This window comes from Pezoporus wallicus, unplaced genomic scaffold, assembly GCF_028554395.1.
Source record: "Pezoporus wallicus isolate ANWC-B61680 ecotype Strahan unplaced genomic scaffold, APGP_CSIRO_Pwel_v1 scaffold_6446, whole genome shotgun sequence".
Classification (NCBI taxonomy): Eukaryota; Metazoa; Chordata; class Aves; order Psittaciformes; family Psittacidae; genus Pezoporus; species Pezoporus wallicus.
The window spans coordinates 2494484-2515140 of NW_026636264.1; the positions used below are offsets into that span (position 1 = coordinate 2494484).

General features: G+C 38.2%; 1 protein-coding gene across 2 annotated transcripts in view; it reads left to right on the forward strand.

Annotated features, from left to right (window-relative positions):
• The window catches only part of MICU2 (mitochondrial calcium uptake 2), a 139986-nt gene that overhangs the window by 79662 nt on the left and 39667 nt on the right, over positions 1-20657 (forward strand). For both annotated transcript variants that reach the window (XM_057399638.1, XM_057399639.1), the window contains exon 2: positions 212-359. In XM_057399638.1, coding sequence (XP_057255621.1) covers positions 212-359 — 148 coding nt within the window. The remainder of the gene's footprint in view (positions 1-211; positions 360-20657) is intronic.

Here is a 20657-nt window from a genome sequence, read left to right on the forward strand (position 1 = left end):
GCTGTGTTGTTAAGGCATGCTCTCAGTGAAGCCAAATTTAAACGTCATTCATTAAATTGTGCTGTAAAAGCTTTAATTCTTGGTAGTCTCTTCTTGTGGCTACCCACAAAATACTGAAGTTAATCAAGATCAGGTATAGGATTCCTTCTAATTACAGAGTTGGTCTACAAATGCAGCCATCTTTCTGCATGGATGTTTTTTTCTGTTTCAGAAGGAAGATGCCATTCATGTGGAAATGGATGAAAGACTGTCTCTTCGGAAGCATCGCTTCATGCGTTTTGCATCATTGGAATATGAAGGAGAGTATTACATGACACCAAGAGATTTCTTGTTGTCGGTAATGTTTGATCAAGTTGAACGTAAGTGGTTTTCTCATCTTTGTGTTTGTGAAGGAAAAGAAACTTGCAGGTCCCCTTCAAGATGTAATTTGCCAGTCACTGGGATAAGATCCTTTATTTGACATAAATCAACAGAAGCCAGTTCATAAATGTTGTATGTATGGATTCTTACAGGCATCACCACCCTTTACACCAGTGAATTTATGCTGATGATTTAGAAATCTGGTGACTTGATGAATGAAATTACATCTCTGCATAATTTGCATGTCTGATCAGTATGTAGTTCCTCAATTACTTACATGCCACAGAATATAGTAGGAGTGTAATATAATAGTGTTCATACCATTCCTGGCCCCATTAACTGTCTATCCACTTCACCAATAAATACTCTGTGACCTTATTTCTTAGAAGAAGCAGTGATGGCAGTGACTTGAATGAGTGTAATGAAGCATTGAGCTCAGCTCTAGGTTTCTGGTTTCAAATTTCCTTTGGTTTATGCAAAACCTAACTAAGAACAAATCAAAATTGTATGCACGTTCTTAAAAAAGTACTTCTAAAAGCATGCTTTATGAGGAGAAGATAAGACCAGCACACAAATAAGAAGTGCCCTAGGTGGTTGTTCTCTTTTCCTCCAAAAAATTGGCTTTCATAGCTTTCCAAAGAATTTTTTGCTTTACAAAATTTAAATTTTCCAGATTTCCAAGAGGGTTGTCGTTCAGAGAACAAATAATGTCTTAGTACCTCTGCTGTGGGAAAGAGGGATAAATCCCAACTTTAATCATTACATGCTGCAGTCTGCACATACTGACCAGGGCAGCACTTTGTCTAGCAAAAGCCATTCATAGTCTGGGATGTTCTGCCCAGCTAGCAGCAAATGTCCAAGTCATATGGGAGTGCTGAACAGGAAATACAGAAAGGAATTCAAGGTACTGTGGAAAGGCTAGTGAGACAGGGAGAAGGAAAGAGACTTAATGCACTTTGATTCAAGCCTCTGGGAAACTTGGGGCAGAGTAGAGTTCACTGAGTTGCAAGTGGTCAAAGAACAGGAAACAAGAAAAGTTTTTTTTGTGTCTGCCAAAAATCTGTAGGTGATAAGGATACATGGCTTCACTGCTGACACACAACTTCTAATATTATACAAAGCTGAATGTAAATCCTTAGGACTTTATGACCTTGAGAGTCATGGAGACTCTCAAAATAACTTTTTTTTTTTAATATATGGCTAACAAAAAGAGTTATTTCTCCTTCAAATCTTAGGTCATTAAGTTAAAAACCTAGAAGAGGTTTTCTTTTAGGTTTTCCAGTCTGAAACAGTGAAAGACAGTGAATGCTGAAATTCTCAGTTTTGAAGGTGTGGGTTTCAGACAGTTGTCTGTGAAAGCAAGGTTAGAGAAATAAGTGTTTTTCAGTCTTAGCAGTTCATACATATTAATTGATTACTCCAAGTATAACAGTGCAGATTTTTAATGAAGTGGTATGGAGGTAAGGTTTATTTGTAATGCAGCCAAGTTAATTTCAGGTACTTTGATAATATGAGCAGAAAACAGCATTAAATATAAAAAAAAAATGAAAAAAAAAACACATGAAGAAAAAAAAATCTTTGCATTAATGCCTATTTAGAATTTCAAATTGAGATCAGGCTTACAACAATAGCACCGTAGACAGTTCATAAGAAAAATATAATCTAATGCTCCTAAACATTTGCTTAACCATCATTGATGTGGATTCTACAGGCAGTAGCATAAACCCAACAGTAAACAATTCTCTTCAAGTGACATTTCTAGGGATTTTAGGTTTTCTTGTAACTGCAAACACTCAAAGCTTTTGTTAGCAGAGAATAAGATTGTTTAGGTATTTTAAAGTCAGTGGTTTGAACATTTTGTTTAGAAGCGTTTCATACAAGGAAAATGAACAGACCTATCTCAAGTGTCTGTCCAGGTATATTTAGAGTAGATGAAGGTGGTGAATTTCATAGCAAAGCATCAATTATTTTGGGAAACTTCCTGCTTATATAGTAAAATTAATTCCCTTTCACCCTGAACAGTGGTTTTAGAAATGAAAACGGGCATGCCAACACTAATACTAGAAAGCCCTTTGCATACTGGCATACTGAGATGCAATTTTAACACGTGGTAACTGCATACAAATGGTGAGTCTTGTAATGCTGAAGTTAAATCTGCAATGATTTGGTTATTTGCTACCTATTTTTTATTAATCGCTAATAAAAAAAATACGCAAAACTCTTGGGAAAATTTGAAGCACTTTGGCAATAATAATTCATCTTCATAGCTGTTTGCTTGGAGTTTGCCAGTGGTTGTTGTATATAATAATATGGAAGGCTTAGGGCTGTTCTGAGGTTTTGCTTCTGCTTTTTTTACAGATAATAGGCAGGGACATATGATCAGCCTCAGGAGCAATTTAGCTGTGTACACCAAGAAATATTGCTGAGGTTGATCACAACATTCTGCTCCTTTGTTCCTGTTCAGAGATAAACACTTCCAAAGGGGAAAAAGCCAAGTGAAAAGGGGGGTTGAGAAGAAGTTACAGGTTGGAAATTGAGGCCTTTGTCCAGCCCCCTTGGGATTGTTTTGCTTACTATTGCTTGTCATTGGAGAATTACTTTGAAATCTCCTGTTAGTTCTTAAGCATAATTAAATGTAGAAGAAAGTAAATGCAGTGTTGTGTAAACCAGATAAGTTGTTGGTGCTGGATCAAAAATGCTGACGTTAGAAAATACCAAAATATTTTAGCTATGTCTAGATTGTCAAGTGAATTCCTGTACACACTTGGTTGGAATTTATTACAGAAGCAAAAATCTTAGGCGTGCCCTTTGACAAGGTTGCAAAACATGTAATAAATTATGATTTATTATAGAACACTTCCCAGATAAGAAAACAGTTGAACTGTAGTGCAAATACATCAGCTGCCATCCAGCCCAAGTGATCATGAACCCTGCTTGATAGACTTCAGTTCACTAGTTTTGCTCATTTGTTTCCTGGTGCATGGGTCTCTCTATTACTCCTTTTACTTAAGGTAGGCCAAAAATTGTGAAATCTTGGCACTCCTCTTGATTAAATCACACCTGCAAAGTTATTTACTGTCAGGATGATAATGAAGAAAAATATTTACAGTGCTGACATCTAAGGAGAATGAGCTGATAACAAATGCAGGGTTTCCTGACAGACTTACTTTGTTCTGCATATTGACAAAGCAAAGGGCTCTTATAAAGACAGAAAAGCACCATCAAAAAAAAAAAGTGCTTGCTTTTAGATGCAGTATTTCACATTTGATTACTTTTGTAAGTATTTGCCTAATTCTATTGCCGTTAGTTATTTCATGGAAGGAAGTAACCACCTCTTTATAAACAGTGGCAGACAATAAATGAGATGTAGTAGCATAGCACAGGATTTGTGCTTGTACGAAACACCTGAAACAGTCTGCGAGATATTCATGTAAATCATCATAGAATCATAGAATAGTTAGGGTTGGAAAGGACCTTAAGATCATCAAGTTCCAACCCCCCTGCCATGTCTGATGCAACAATAGGTTAGTGGAAAACTCTTTTCTGTTACTGTTCTTATCATGATGTAAAAACTTCACAATGTCTAGTAATATCTAATAAGAATAATACAAACGTGCTGTGTTGCATTGGAAGTTCTAGCATCCTACCCGTGGCAGAAGGGGAGAGGGACCTGGGGGTCCTAGTGGACGACAGGATGACCATGAGCCAACACTGTGCCCTTGTGGCTAAGAAGGCCAATGGCATCCTGGGGTGTATTAGAAGGGGGTGGTTAGTAGGTCGAGAGAGGTCCTCCTTCCCCTCTACTCTGCCCTGGTGAGACCCCATCTGGAATATTGTGTCCAGTTCTGGGCCCCTCAGTTCAAGAAGGACAGGGAGCTGCTGGAGAGAGTCCAGCGCAGGGCAACAAAGATGATTAAGGGAGTGGAGCATCTCCCTTATGAGGAAAGACTGAGGGAGCTGGGGCTCTATAGTTTAGAGAAGAGGAGACTGAGGGGTGACCTTATAAGTGTCTATAAATATATAAAGGGGGAGTGTCACGAGGATGGAGCCAGGCTGTACTCAGTGGCAAACAATGATAGGACAAGGGGTAATGAGTACAAACTGGAACACAAGAGATTCCACTTAAACTTGAGAAGAAACTTCTTCTCAGTGAGGGTGACGGAACACTGGAACAGGCTGCCCAGGGAGGTTGTGGAGTCTCCTTCCCTGGAGACATTCCTGTGTAACATTATCTAGGTGTTCCTGCTCCGGCAGGGGGATTGGACTAGATGATCTTTCGAGGTCCCTTCCAATCTCTAGCATACTGTGATACTGTGAAGGGTCAGAACGAGATGATCTTTCAGGTTCCTTCTAACCTAAACCATTCTATGATTCTGTGATTATAGGTGTAAGGGTAAAGCTCAGCTGACTTACACTGAATTTTCATTTCAATGCAGGAGTATTTTTAGAAGACACTTCCAGCTTCATTTAAAACTTATGTTTTAAACAGTTGCACATGCTTAGGCTCATATTCCAGATTATGTAACTAATACTGTGTTAGAGCTTCTCCATGGAAGTGTTGCTGGTATGCTGTTGTTGTAGAACATATAAGAAAACCTACATTAAATTTTGAAAAGGACTACAGGAATCCGTCAGAAAATGAAGATTTTGCAGTACAGTAAATCTGGAGTATGCTTATGTTCATTCTACCGGAAAAGATTATTCTACTACAGAAATACCTTCCTGTTTCAAGTAGAAGACAAATGTTCAGGTTAGCTTGTCTGATAACAGTTAATACCTGGTAAATAAAGATCGTGATCCTTCTGTATATCCTCAGTACAGATTTAATGTATCATAACACCTTCACATCCCAAACCACTCCTTTATCTGCAGTAAAACAGATTTTCCCGTGTTCCATAGAACTAAGCTGCCAGAGGCAGTATTTCCACAGTAGAGTCCTGTCTGTGAGAGTTAGAGTATTGTAAGTTTGCTGGGAAGAAACTGAGTTGGTTAAGCTTTCTGTGAAAACATGGTTGGAACAAGTTTGTGGTATGTTTGCAGGTCTGATATGATGTGTGGCTTCATGTCGTAGTATCAGCGTGATCATGACTGAATGAATCTGCAGAAAGGATAGAGTGCAAGGCTGCAGTGGCTAGAAGATTGAGTTCTCCATTATCCTTAGTAAAGATAAGTGCTGGTGCAGTCAGTGGGGTCTGGAGAGCTGAGAGGATCCAGCCAGTAAATCAGCATTTCGGAACAAGCTGAGTCTGTTCAGTCTTTCTGTTTCTGGATCTTGAGTTTTTGCCTCTAGTGGGAGTTCAGATGCCTAAAATTCAGTGTCTTCATTTTGACCTGAATTTCATATACAATAACTAATCAGACTGATAGGAGTCATGCATGAGGATTCAGAGTCAAAAACTAAGATTTAAGCTTGTGTAACTGGTGAAGCTCCATACAGGAAGTGAGGATTAAAATGCTGTATGGAGAGCCATTGGCATACCTGGGAACTGAATGCCATGAGCTGAATTCTCCTGAATTTCTGATGCATTAACAAAGAGATCATTTTCTCTTTATCTCTGTATTTAGTATTTTTTAACACTGATGCGGTGGTGTTGCTCATCTCCTCCAGACACAGTAATTTCCACAAGCTGGGATATGCAGGACAGAGGTGACCCTTGACCAAGGCTAGATGGAAGGTATAGCAAAGGCAAAGAAGCAAGGTGGTGATTTAAGGTCATGATATAAATCTCTTCTGCGTTCTAGAAAGATGAAACAAATCAGCCATTTCTAGCCAAAGCTTCTTAGTCATTGTTGTTTACTCATTTCTTAAAGTGGGGTTGTGGGTGGAGGAAAGTAATGAGAGATTTGTGCATAAGCAAAGATAAGGAGATTGCTGAAAATTTCTGCTTCTGTAACTAGCCAATACTGTGAAATTTTCATCTTCAGCTGTCCTTCGTCACCAGAGCAGTATTAGGAAGTCCTGCCACAACCCTGAGAAAGTTTTCAAAGTAATATATTGTATACATATTGCCTTTTACTTTCCCTTAGGTGTTCAAATACAACATTAAAGTTCGTGTTCTATGTAAAATACTAGATCATTTTGGATAAAATATTGTACCTCAGCCAATTGCTGGTAAATAATATAAGTAAGGGTGGGTTTTTTTCTTCTTTTCTCCTTTGCGATAATGCATTAACACTGACAACTTAACATGGGCTCTCTAATGCAACACCAACGATTTTCATGGGATTGGTATATCTAAAAATTTATTTGAAGGAAAATAGTTCTTTATCTAGAAACAGTAGAAATACTTAAGTTCCTGTGATCTTGATAATGTGTATGTATGTTTGGGCATAAGCTTTGTTGTGAAATTAAAACAAAGACTAATACATTTTTGTAGTGGTTGCATCACAAGGTACTACATAACAGAATCAGAGATGGGATTCTTTAGGGGAAATGGGGTATTCCTCCCTGCAGCAATCAAATCTGGTGTGTTGGCCAGGCTGCTTTTTTGGTCCATTAACCTCTGGCCACTGCACTGACTCACTTGTTTGCTTTCATTTTTCAGAAAAACTTGAGAGTCCAAAAAGTAGATGCATGAGGTACTGCAATTAGAGCAGATGTGTTAGGCAAGAGCTGGCTTACAGCCGTCACTTAAGAAGAAGCAGGTTTTAGCATATCATTGCACAGGGAGAAGGTGTCCTTTTTTTACTCCTGTTTCATTTCCATGCCTTGAACCACTGCTGAAAGTACCTGGGACATATTCCTTATAAGGTCAAACAGGAAAATATACCTTTGATCCTTAAAATTATACTGACATTGTATTCATTACATTTATATCTTTGTGGCTATGTCTGCATGAGGCAACACTAAGGTTGTAATAAGCTTATGGCTTTGTTGTGATTAATTCTTATTTTTCCCTTTGTGGCGTTGCTGACTAACTGGAGACACAGAATCAGAGTTCTTATCTCGATTGACTGCAGTGCTTACTGTTTAGGTAAAAACTTTCACATGATGTTATGTTTTGAAAATACAATACTAGCTATTTAGCTTTCTGAAAAACAGTTGTTAATGAGAAGATATATCGCAGCTTCTCAATGAATGAAAGCAAATTTTTAAAACCCAGCACAAAAATAGTACCATTAATAAAGCTGGTCAGGCTTCTGCAGAGTGGTGAGCAAGAGGCAAGTGGTCTCAACACACATCTTGAAGGATTTAGTTACTTAAAGTGTGAAAGTTATTGGTTATTTAATGGCATCTGAATGGAAAACAGATTCTTTGAAACAAATGAAAATATATTGTGCGCATACAGAATATTTGTAGTACAAGTAATGGAAAGATCTGGTTATTAATAGCGGGAGTCTGCTTGTATAAACATCGGCTGTCTTGGAATTTCAGAAGTCTTGCAACAGTTTCTGCTTTAGTCAAGTATTCCAGTTTTGTGACAGGCTACCATGATATTTAAAATACTTAACACAGAAGTCACTTTTCTTTCGTTTATACATATGATCAAATTTCAAGAACTCGTGCAATCATTCTTGTTCTCCGAATATTTTTCCTATTTGTAAAGATATTTTCTTTTTGTAGAACATCACACACTATTTCAACTACATTTGTAACATACTGTCAGCATACCACAGAAAACATCTCTGGGATTTTTTCCACCATGGGTTCTGAATACTTTTTTGACAGATTACTTCAGTATTATTTTTTTTAATAAATTCAGTGGAGCTTAATCAGTTCTGAAACATCCTGCTTAACTGACAATTAAGTCTTAACAGATGTAGCGTGAAAATCAGACTCTGATTTTTTTTCACTCTTAAATGTATTTTAATTTCTTGCAACATATGTCCTTAACCACAGGCAGGTATTGGTTTGTACCTAAGAAGTACAGTCTGTTTTCAAAATTCCTTGGGTTATGTTCAGACATTTAGAACTGATGGGGATCTGGCGGGCGCTCACTGGACGACAGCAGGTGCCAGGAGCGCAGGTCAGGCTCCTGCCAAAATCTAATATGTGTTCTAGCCTCACATTTTTTGTTGTTCGTAACTCAGTTGATGGTTCTGTGCTTTGCCTTAGGCCAGCACTGAATTTTTATTATGTTAGTCATACAATTTATTCTTTTTTGTGCTTTTTTTGTTTTTCTCATGCATATTCTCTAAGAAATGTTACATTATGTTTTTTTTTAAGAAAATATCTAAGGTAGAACTGTTGAGGATCAATCACTTTCCTTCTAGGCAGTAGCAGCAGGCAAGCTGTGCATGCATTGGTAGATGAGAAGGGCTGTCCTTACTTGCAAATGGCTGGGGGTCTCCAGGGAGATCTTCGAGAAGTTCTGCTGCTCCCTGTTTAGAAAACACTGGCATTGATTTCCTAAGGGAGAAACTACCCATTTTATGCTCACTTTTTTTCACTCCTCAGCCCTGCACCTGCAGTGGGTTATAGCACAGATTACACTCAGTAGCCTTGCTGGTCTACTATGAAACAAAAGTAAATCCTGAGCTCAAAGACTTTTCCATGTGGAAAACATGCAAGTTTCTCTTGTTAGAGGCACCTGCCTACATGGTAGTGCCCTCTCTTGGGCTTACCAGCATCACTGTTGCAGAGAATAGCCAAGAGCCAACTCTCCATAATCAAACCAATCTTCCAACATTGTCCCATCCACCAGAGAGCTCTGGTCCTCACGCCACCATCCATAAAGCTGGTGAGCACCTAGACATTCTGCTGACTACATCTTTAGTTAAATATCTTTCCTCTCAGACCTGGAAAAGCCTTGTGCAGCTGTGCAGCTGAAAGCATAAGGATTTTTCAGCCATAGATAACAAAAGATACAGTGTTTTCCAACAAATCCTGCCTTGCTTCTTTCCATGTGTAAGGTAGTTCAACAATATTACTAGGTCCAAATGCATCCTAATTGGCTGTTCTTGGTTATCAGTGTATATATACATATATCTATAGATATATCTATAGATATATATATATAGGTATATTTCTGACTGGAGTATCCTGGGACTTTGTTCACCAAGAGCTGCAGTCCTACCTGGCTTAATAAAAATTAAAAAATGGGCTTCTTGTATAGAATTTGAATATAAAACATGGACAAGACAGCTGCCATTTGCCTTTGTTCAAACTATTTCAGTTGTCTTTCAGAAGAGCTGATGTTTGAAGTCTTCAGAATCATACAGCTGTTTTTCTCAGGTGGTAGCCACCTTTTCAGGCCTTGAATGTATGTCCTTTCTGCCAGTACCTATGGAACTACTGGGCAATGGAGTCTTGCTGCTGCATTGGTATTGGCAAGCACTTAGTAAGTCACGTATCCGACCAGAGAAACTGTCAGTTCCAGAAAACAGATGACTTTTGTCTTTTTTTTGTTCCTCTACAAAGTTTTTTTTGGTTTTGTTTTTCCTGGGGAACAGCAAGATATGTGTGTTCTTAACTGTGGACTGGATCCAAACCATTGCAAGCCTGACAGAGCAGATTCTTATAATAGAGAATACTAAAATTAGTCATTTTGTCTCATGTGGATGGGCATCTACTTTTCCATTGGGACTGTATTTATTTACTGTGTCTGACAACTAAACAGTCACCCACACCCTGACATAGGTATTTCTTCTCTGTGGATTTTTTGGTGGTAGAGAATGTAAGAGCTCACTTCTGTTTCACTGTCACTTTCTGGCGGGAAAAATATAAAACCTAACCTTCAAAAATGTCATCTGCTTCTCTGGCTTTGTTGGAATTGGCAAAAGAGAGCAACTGTTAAGCAGAAAAGACTAACATTTTTTGCAGTGTGTATGGTGGTAAAGGCAGTCTGCTGCTGAAAAAGTAAGAAGGGCTTTAAAACCAGTATGGTCAATTTAAAAGAACAATGGGCACAATAAATGACTTAACTCTTTCTGTAAAAGAAAGCCATCTATTGTTTGCTTTTCATTTTCACCAACTTTGAGAAATGTAAAAAGCCTACTTAAAATTTGATTCACATTTCAATTCAGTCTCTTTTTTCTGCAGCTAACATAAATGTTCATTTCAGGAGGGCAGTCCCTATACTTTATATCCAGTACTGCTGTAAGGAGGAAGAAGAGTATCTGCTTAGTTGTACTGTTGTAAAAATGCTTGTATTTATTACCACAGCTCACCCGAGTTTGTGTGTTTGTAATGTCTTGTGTAATAATGTCTTGTAATGTATTTTTAAGGATATGTATCCTCTACTAAGGTGATACTTAATGGCTTAGCACTTGTCTTTAGCATTTCATGGCTGTGTGATCATATATGTTCTAAAAGCTCCAATTTTAGCAGGAAATACAGACTTAAAATGTAGACCTGTTACACACTTTTCCTGCTCAGTTTGAAATAATTTCTAACCACTGCTCACATCGGAAAATGGTGGCACAGTATCTCCTTTGTTGCTTGAAAACTCTTCTGATACCCTGCCTAAAATTAATCTATTTAAACGTACTTGCTCTTGTGCCAATGTTTCACATTACCTAAAATAGGGGTTCTTTTTTCTTTTGAACCTTAACCCCATGATGCATTATAGATAATTAAATTACCACTCAGTGCTAGTCTTTTTAGGTTAAGCAAACCCAAGTTTATTTCTATCTCCTCTGGCTGGGTGAGGCCATCCATTCCACAGCTTTATGTAGGTAGCTGTGTTCCACGCTTTTGTGAGTCTGATTTCTTTCTGTAAAGTCAGTTTCATTCCCTGGCTCACAGCATAATCCACTGGCCGTCACTATGGCCTAAGAGATGGAACAAGGATTGAAGTCAAGAACTTCTTAAATTAATACTGTTGCTGAAACATGTGAATTGTCAAACTGCAGCTTCATTCAAGGAGAAAAATACTACAAAGCAATGCTCACTAGAGCAAACAAACTCTTTTAGCCTGTGCTTCACTTGCAGTCATTACATGCGGAACAGCTTCCAGCGCCATAGGTGCTTTGGTCCTCATTTGTATCTCCATGTGTCTGCCAGGCTGATAGTAGTAGAGTAAATTATCATGTGTTCTTAGGTTGAGAAATTTTTAATGTAATCATGGAATTGTGATTAAACAGGAAAGGAGAGTCTGCTAAAGAACATCCTTTTAGAAGGTTATGTACAATCACATGCTTGATGCCCCCAGTTAATGTACACCTTCAACAAGAATGGGAAAAATTGTTCATTTTTTCAGTCCAAGATTCCTCTGGAGGAGCCATTAGTTTTTTCAGAGAAGCTGAGTATGGCCTGAAGGAGGCAGTGCAAGGATAATTAGAGGCAGTGGACACAGGAGCCCAATGCAGTAAAGGCTGATGCAAGTTAAATCAGATATTAGTGGGAATTTTAATGTAAAGTCTATTTATGCATTTTGATTTGCCTCCTCCGTTATCTTTACTGAAAGAATATCTCTTCTATTTCTGTTTTGACAGACTTACTATGATGTTTCCTCTGGTGCTTAATAAGATCAGAATTCTTTTGAAAATCTGAATATAAAATGAAAGCCAAATGTGTTTCTGAGGTTTGTTTCATCAAATTATTTGAATTTGGAGGAGAAAGGTTTATTCCTGAGGAAATAAGACAATTCTAGAAAAGAATAAATTTTTTGAAAGAGACTATTGATCTTTTGTCTATTTTTTTTTTTCTTTCTGCCAGACTTTTTTTCTGTGAAGAGTTTGAAGTACAGGGTCAAGGGATGACTTATCTTTGTTTCTGTTACTCGGTCTCCAAAGTTCACCCCTTAAGAGTGGAGAAGGTTTCTAGGTGGTGCATGAAGCTTTCTTTTCTGCTAGTAGGGAAGGCTGATGGACCTCCTGTCAGTAATTTATTATTAAACATGCTGTTAGCAACATTATTTTTTTTCTAAATTGTAAATTAACCAAACCATTTTGGCTACTGCTAAAAGGTACAATTCGCATCTGTTTTTAAGCTGTTCTGTGATTCCTCATTACTTTAGTTCTTCCCAGTCTTTTAGGGGAGTTCTCAGACTTTTCACAATCCCACTTCTCTTCCAATTACCACCTTATCCTTTGAAGAAAGACAGTGGTTCAGATTAGTTTTATGTAACATTCTGGTATTCTGAGAAACTAATCCAAGCTAGAACTCTCCATTAATCTTTTCATGTGGCAAAAATAGGATAAAACTTTCTCAGCTTGAAACACAAGAGCATTCTGTTATCACTTACATACCCTACAAGCCCCTGCTGTAAGAAAGCTTCCCAAACATCTGTTAATTGCTATGTGACAGATGTTAATGATGTATAAACAAGTCAGACTCAGCAGGGGCTGTTACTGGTTTGCTCAGAGCTTCTGTATGTGCTAATAACAGAATGAGCTAATCTTAGAAGTAGAAAGAAACTCCTGGCTAATTTAAAGGTAAAAGCGAGAATGACGTGGGCTGTCAGCTGAAGGAAAGCAAGTCAGACACTGAAAGGAACTTCGATTAAATGCGAGAAGGAGAAAGAAAGAAATAAAGGAAGAAAGAAAGGAAAGCTAGAGATTGCAGTAATGCTTGAACCTGGAGAGTTATGGAAATAATGAAGTAGGGCTGTGCAGGATCAGTAAATGCCCAAAGCAATAGACAGACTTCTGTACGAAAATTCCCAAACATGGTCATTAGAATGTGCTTATCTTCTCAGGGTGGCAGTTGGAAAAAGTAATGTCATCACTGGGGTCATCTGCATTAAAATGGCCTTCCTAAAATTTTCATGTAAGATTGCACTTCAGAGCCTTATAAAGGGAAAAGGTTCCGTCTAGAAATTCTGACATGACAGGATGAGCTTAATTCAGCTCTGAATAGCAGTTCCCTTTATCACTAGTCATCCTGTAATCTCCAGGAATCTGAAATCTTTGAAGTTAAGTGCTGCAGTACTGCACCTGTGCCAAAAGTCTCTTCCCCTAAACCAGCATTTTTATTATGTTTTTTCTTTTTTATGCTGATTCACTAATCAGTAATGGCAATTAGTTGCAATTATTACAATTCTGCTGGGGAAAAAAGTGATGCATTATGTTCTGCTAGAGTAGACACCTGGTAATTCAGTTCATCCTGTTACTAAAACTAATTGCAAAATGGCTATGTTTATTTGGTGAGTGTTTATTTACCCTTTTCTTTCAATGGATAATGTCAGGTGAGTGTGAAAGGATGAGGAATAGATGGATAATATCACCAATTTCAAAAAATACAAAGATCTTAACTAAAATCGTAGAATATTAGCAAGTGAATCAGAAACAACCTTGTGTGCTTTCTTTTGTTTAGACTCATCATGTGGTTTAGAAGTTCCACTTACCCACCTTCAACACAGATGGTAATTAATTTACTAAAGCATTTCCAAATTTCTAGTAAAGAGAGGGATTTAATCCCTTTTTGTCCTCTTGCATAGATATATTTGTTGTTTCCTCAAGGAAAGAATGCTGCAAAGCAAAGGTGAATAGGAGCTACAGCTGTAACTCACCCAAGACACCCCATGCAGTAACTGAACATCATCTGTTGGGTGTTCATCCTTTCATTCCTAGACAGAATTTATCTTGGTTATAATTTACAAATTAACTGTTCTGTAAACTCAGTAACAATGCCCTCAGACATCTAATCACTGTAAATTGCGTATTGATGTTTGGGGCTTATGTTCTGGAAATAAGCATAATAAGGTTCTGAATTTTTGTGACATTTACCATGCTCTGGACAGCAAGACAAAATGTCTCAGGCCTTGAACACAGTGCTCTTATTAATGAAATTACCAACATAGAATTGTTTCCTTTCAGTCAAATTCAAAATTTGCTTTTAAATCAGCACTTGGTGCTCTCATGTCTCGACAAATAAGGCAAAAATGTCTTGTCTTCTATTATCAATATTGTAGCCAATTTTGGTTTAAAGTATAAGTTTTATTAAACTAGAGTAAGCGATAGCAGATAAAACAGCGCTGGGTGCGCTGGGGCGTCCTCTGCTCCACCCAAGACGCGCACACGTGGTCCCTGGGAGGCGGTCCTTTATCTTCTCCGGTTCAAGGTCCCAGCCAATCCTGTCGCCCCTCCTCACTCGGATGTTGACATGGCTCTTCCCCATTGGTTCCCTTTGTTGCAGGGGGTCTCATTACCGAGAAGTTTCGGGAAGTTTCGAGAAGCTCCCAGAGGCTTCGAGAAGCATCCACTGGAGCCTCCTCACCGTCGCAGCCCCCTCCCCTCCCCTCCCCTCAAGCGTTGCAACAAGACACCACTTCGAGCCACCCAGCCCTCTTTTCTCTCTCACAATCCTGTGCAACAATACAACTGACCTCCCCCCCATTACTTACAGAGTACAACAGTTACAGAGTCAAAAGGAGTATTGTTTAACGTGACAGCCACAGAGAACCTCCCTCCCCCCAAACTTCTTGATGGACAAACCCCACACATTACATCTTCCTTCATAGGTAGTCAGTGAGAACTGAAGCCAGGATAGTCTTCAAGTGCGTAAGAACATAGTTGTCTCTGGTATAAGCAAGGGGGGAAAATCCAAAACTCCACATAAAGCCTACCAAAATACTTTTCCTTACATTTAGTCTTAGTATAAGTTACAAAAGCACCTAAACTGATATTTTCCCATTGCAAAGTTGGTCAGATGATTGTATTAAATTAGAAAGATGTTCTGTATTCACAGTCCTTCTAGAAACAAATGTCTGCAAGCATATTACTCAACACCCAACTGGTCATGATTTTGGGAGACCTCCCAGACTGCTTTGAACTTTTTCCAGTTGTTACCATGAGAATTACCACCATGATCTCCAGAGCTCCCTTCCAGTTTCAGCTATTCTGTGAATGAGGTGATTCCCCATAACCACAGGGAGCCCCACTTCATGGGTCTTCCCACAAGCTTCTCTGAAAATCATGAGACCATCTCTCGCAGTGACTAAAAAGGTGATGTTTGTGCAGTATTCACTAGAATTGTTACCACCGGGACATGAGTAAGAACAAGATGTTGGAAAGGATGTCTCTGGGGGATGTAAGGCAACCCTAAAGGAGTCAAATCCTACATATTTGATGGAAGGGCTAGAGAATGAAATAGGACAGTCACGTCAGCACCATTATTAGAATAGTGCACCAATAGAAACTGGACATCCTGCTGATGAAATTTCTAGATTTCACAGATGTCCTTCTTCAGTGCATCAATCTCTCCATTTTGTTTTTTTCTTTTCTTTTTTTTCCCTACCAAAGGTCTGACTAGGGATTGTTGGGATATGATGAACTCAAGTTTACTGAAGTGGTATTTCTAGCAAAATTCCATTGTACATTTCCAATGAGCTGTCACCTCGTGGAAGATTTTTTTTACAATATTTCTATGAATTTTTACTGCCCATTGCTGTAGTGAAGTAAATGAACCTTTTAAAGAAAAATACTGTTTTAGCAAAAGAGAAAGCATTAATGATGATGTAAAAAAAATTTGGTATGTAATAGGATGAAACAGAGAAAAAGTGAGCTACTCTATAAACTGGTACTAAATAGCTTTTTATATTTACAGGAGTCTTGAGAACCCACTCAATTTATGTGAAATGTCAGTGCTCCCAGTTACTTACCCACTGCAGTAAACTGAATTGGCTTGATTCGCTAATAAGTCAGCTATTTACTGCTTGGACACAAGCACTATAAATGCCCTACATCTGAACAGAATTATGGTAACAGACTGCATTTTTCAGGCTGATACCATGAATAACTTCAATTTCTTCACTAATTTCCAGGTTTAATTTTGAAAAGTTATTTTATTTTTTCCAGTTCCACTAGGAATAAGCAATAACAGTACCCTGAAGGTTGTACGTGGATGAGCAAGTTTAAGAAAAAGCAATCTATTCCGTAAACAAAGCAGATGAATTAATGTCATTATTGTCTTTTGAACTTCAATCATAGAATTGTTTAGGTTGGAAAAGACCTTTTAAGATCATCGAGTTCAACCATAAATCTAATGCTGCCACGTCCACCACTAAACCACATCCCTAAGCACCATGTCTATACATCTTTTCAATACCTCCAAGGATGGTGACTCGCCCACTTTCCTGGGCAGTTTGTTCCAGTGCTGATAACCCTAATATCCAGTCTAAGCCTCCCCTAGTGCAACTTAAGGCCATTTCCCAAACTGCAGTTAAGTATTAATACTATCTTTTTGAACGTGTGAACATGTATTTGTGTGCACATAAACTGATGAGATAATGCATGAGCAAAAGTCTGTGGGGAGCAATAGGACAAAGTAGGTGACTCACATGGTCGTTTCTGGCCTCGTTATCCGTAGTTCTTGCATGTTAAGAGTGTTCATTACATATCTAAGTTCAATAACTAAACTGTACAGTTACTTCATATAATTTGACACAGTTTGATATGATTTGCAATTTCTGCTTAAGGGATAAATTGCATCAAAGCAAGAAGTTGAAAAAGGCAAGCCTCTCTGACACATGCCCTCTCTTTCTGTGTTCCAGGGTTAGTAAGGTAGCTTTATGCTGATAGATTCCCACAAAAAGGATGAATTCTTCACCTGGCACCGCAGCTATTTGTCAGCAAGTGAATCCAATTTATAATAATTAACAGTCTTTAATACTCTTGTGCCTAGTCTTTAACTGAACTGTTAGTAGTATTTTTCTTTTTTTAAGATGCATGTGAAAAGTAACAGTTTGTCATGGTAGGGAAGATTTCAGATATGTGGAAGAATACAAATTATAAAGGAAGTGTCTAAATGAAGCTATAGGGATAGTTGCTACGGTGGTGATGGTGGCTGTATTGAGCACATAAGCCTAAATAAAGTCTTGCACAGTGAGGTAAGAATCAATTTCAGATGCTGCTGACCTTTTCTTCCTTCATTTTGATTGTGGCACAGTTAATTTGCACACATGTTCATTCTGAATCCAGATTAATCTTTGCCTACAGTTAAGATGCAATTTGCTCAAATTGTGGATTAAGTTAGATTTTAACTGTGTCATTTCATTATTATTCTTATCCTACTTTATTTGTTGTTCTACTTTTTTTTATGCTTATCTTCTTTAGCTGTAAAGTAGATTACCAAGCCCTTAGGATGGGGATCATGACTTCTGATGCTGCCTAGTACAGGAACAGAATTAAACATTTAGTGCTACGAGGCTATCATAATAGTTTATCTTCATTCTTTGTTAGTACCTTAACATAGCATGTGCTCCAACGCTATAGCATTTAAAAAATTAGTCTGTGTTAGCAACAGGAGGTAACAACGTAAAGCGTAGCGATGCTAAGGAGATAATCTGTTCTTCATTTCAGAGTAGGATTAAAGTTCATTAATTGAGTCTTCTTGAAGGGTTAGTCTATCTCACGCTGTCAGTTTTGAGACTGACTACCATCTCAAGTCTAAAACTAAGACTTTTTTCTTGAGTTGGGACTCTGCCTGCCTGCTCTCTATGGAAGGTCCACGCCTTTGTACAGATTCAGGAGATGCCATCCATCTCAAAAGTCTGAACTACATAATGTTCTCTCCAGCTTGGCAAGAGTCATTCTCCACCCTTCTGGTCTCAGAACATGTATTATGGATACAGCTTATTCCAGGTAATCTTAATTATCCTTTATAATACTTCATTGATCCAATTATGTAGCCGCTCTGCCTCTTGAACTGTAGTACACTTTGCCCGTGTATCTGACAAAGTTCTTGATAAAACAGCAATACATGCCCCCAGCTCTGCTAACATTGGGCTGATAGATAGGAGGTTGGAAAAAAAAGATTACAGATATAACAAATAGAAAAGGCTATCATGGTGTCAGTTATCTGGCTGTGTGCAGAAGGATTCATGTACTTAATTTATATATATAAAAGATTAATGTCAAGTCAGGGCAAGTGATTGTAGCATCTCTTTATAGTTAATGGAAAGAAACAGGTAAGTCCAAGGCCTGTATGAGACACCTATCTCAATCAGGAATAAATTGCTTTTTTGCTGTGTTTGTTTCTCTCCCTTGATTATAAAGGGAGCCTGGGGTCATTAGTCAGGATGAGATTTGTAAACAGAGCTAATGTCTTTTATTAGACCAGCTGCTGTAAGTTGGAAAAAATTAGACAAGCTTTTGGGCATATGAGCTCTTCTTCAGATCTGAAATACGAGCAGCAGATTTCAAAGTTAATTATAAACCCTTTTCTGCGTATGTTCTTACACCATCATAGTTACAGCAATGCACCGTAGAGATCACTAACTTGGATTTAGGCATCTAATTTTTAGATGTCTAAATGAAGCCAGAGGAACTAAGCATGAGCTGCTTATTTGGAAGTTTGAGGATTTGCATTTCACATGACACATTTTTCCTCTGGATGCTCTCTCCAGTCCTGAGCTCGGAACCCATGCAGGGTTTGTGCAGCCTCTTCTGCTGCGGAGATGCTCATCTGCAAATGCACTCTGCTTGGCTTCTTGCTGCCTGTTAGACTTTTGTGATGTTTTGAAAGAAATTACTGTCTGTATGGTATGTGTCATTGCAGTGCATTTCATGTGGTAAGCTTGTAAGTTTGAACTTATTCTCAGCTTTTGCTATCTGCAGTTTTGGTATGTTATTAGAAAGAGAGCAAATCTGGGAGCAAGTCACCTTCCCTGGTTGGTACTTAAGGAAAAGGTGTTCCCCTGCCATCCCTGCACCCCCACAGCCTCCAGCTACAATCCAGTCCTGGTGAGGACTGAGCTGCTCATGTGCTCTGCAGTGAGCACCACAATGTCTGCTTTTACGTTGATGACTTTGGTTATTTTGGAACTCCTGGCAGCACTGGTGACTTGGTGCTGCAGTCTCACACAGTTTTGGAAACTAGCTTATCATTATTTTTCAGTCTGTTTCAGTTTTCTAAAAGACTGTCATCCTTTGATGCTTTCTCCCTGCTTCAGCATCCACCTTTTTTACCTAGAGCTGCCTTACTCACAGAGAAACCTTCTGGTATTAACTGGCTCTGGTGCAACTGCTCCTCTGAAATGGAGATCTGCCAGCGCTGGCCTCGGCCTGGAAGTGTATATTTCTCATTTCCTCAGATGAACAGTTGTTCTAAATAAAGAAGGACAGATGCAAAGCTTGTTTTGTAAAGTATATCAGAAGCTCCTATTATTGCAAACTGCCTTTTCCACTGGGCATACTTGGATTTTAATTCAGGTGGTTCAATTCACTAATTCATGTGATTGAAATTTTATCAATTACCCTTCAGTGGAGCAATGCATTAGTTCAGTAAAAGCTTTCTGTCTGAAGTGGATTTTTAATTCGTTTAAATGGCACCCTCATTTATTATTCAGATTTTAGTTTGCCAGAAGCTATCATAGCAATCTGACCCCACCTGGTTTGTCATGCTTTTTTTTTTTTTTTTTTTTTTTTTTTTTTTTTTCTATCCTTGATTTATCTCCAGTATCACCAATGTTTTAAAAGGAGTCCTTAAAGGACTAGTTACTGGCTTGAATTTTTGCTCTTTACATTATTGGTTTCATTAGCAGTAAGTACTTTATAAGTGCATAGAAGAGCTTTAAAGTGCTGAGAATGTAAATAAGGCAGGTAAACAAAGGACACCTTGTTCAGATAAGGTACTTGTCCAGTATGGTTAAAAATATCTGAGAGAGAGATGGAAATGAAATACAAGCTATTGAATTTCAATGATCTTCTGTTTTAGGCTAATTTAAACAAAAATTTTAACAGGATCTCCCCAAGGATATCGCCATACATGATTCTTAGCTAGCCCAGCTTGCTGGCACTCAGGGCAGGATTCTGAGAGTTCAGCTTGTGTAAAAGCTGGCAGCCAACTAAATGGAAAAATGCAAATTCTTGTTCCGATGGGAGGCAGAGCTGCAGGGCGGGCTCTGCTGTGAACGGGTGAGCTGCACACAGTGGTTTGGGTTTATAAAATGCCCTGATCCTCAGATTATGAGTGTGGTGAGATCATATCCAGCACGAAAGGTTTATTTCACTCATCATTTTGTGGAATCAGAATTTGTTTGAATTGTGACATACTTAATGGTATTCTTAATTTTTCATGAAAAAAATTGATTTCCTAATACCTCACTATGACTTCAAACAGCAAAGTTAGCAATGATTGCCACTAAAATTTTAAAAAAAATGGGAAACAATTTCCTTTTTTTTTCTTTTCTTAACTTATCACTGTGTCTATCTGAAATGGAGCTAGAAAGAAGTCCTGGTCAAACTATCTCAGTGACTTTGCTAATAAAAGGGTTAGGGGTTTGTTCTCCTCCTAGGATAAGATACCTATTTTACACTGTTCTCATTAGAAGTTAAGATTGCGGAAAAAGATTGATTCAGAAATTAATTTTAATTTTCATGTTACAAAAATAGAGCAACTTGCAGACTTAAAATTATGTTTTCTTGCATATAGTAGTGACTTCTCTACTTTTGCTTTGGTATTTGATCATTGG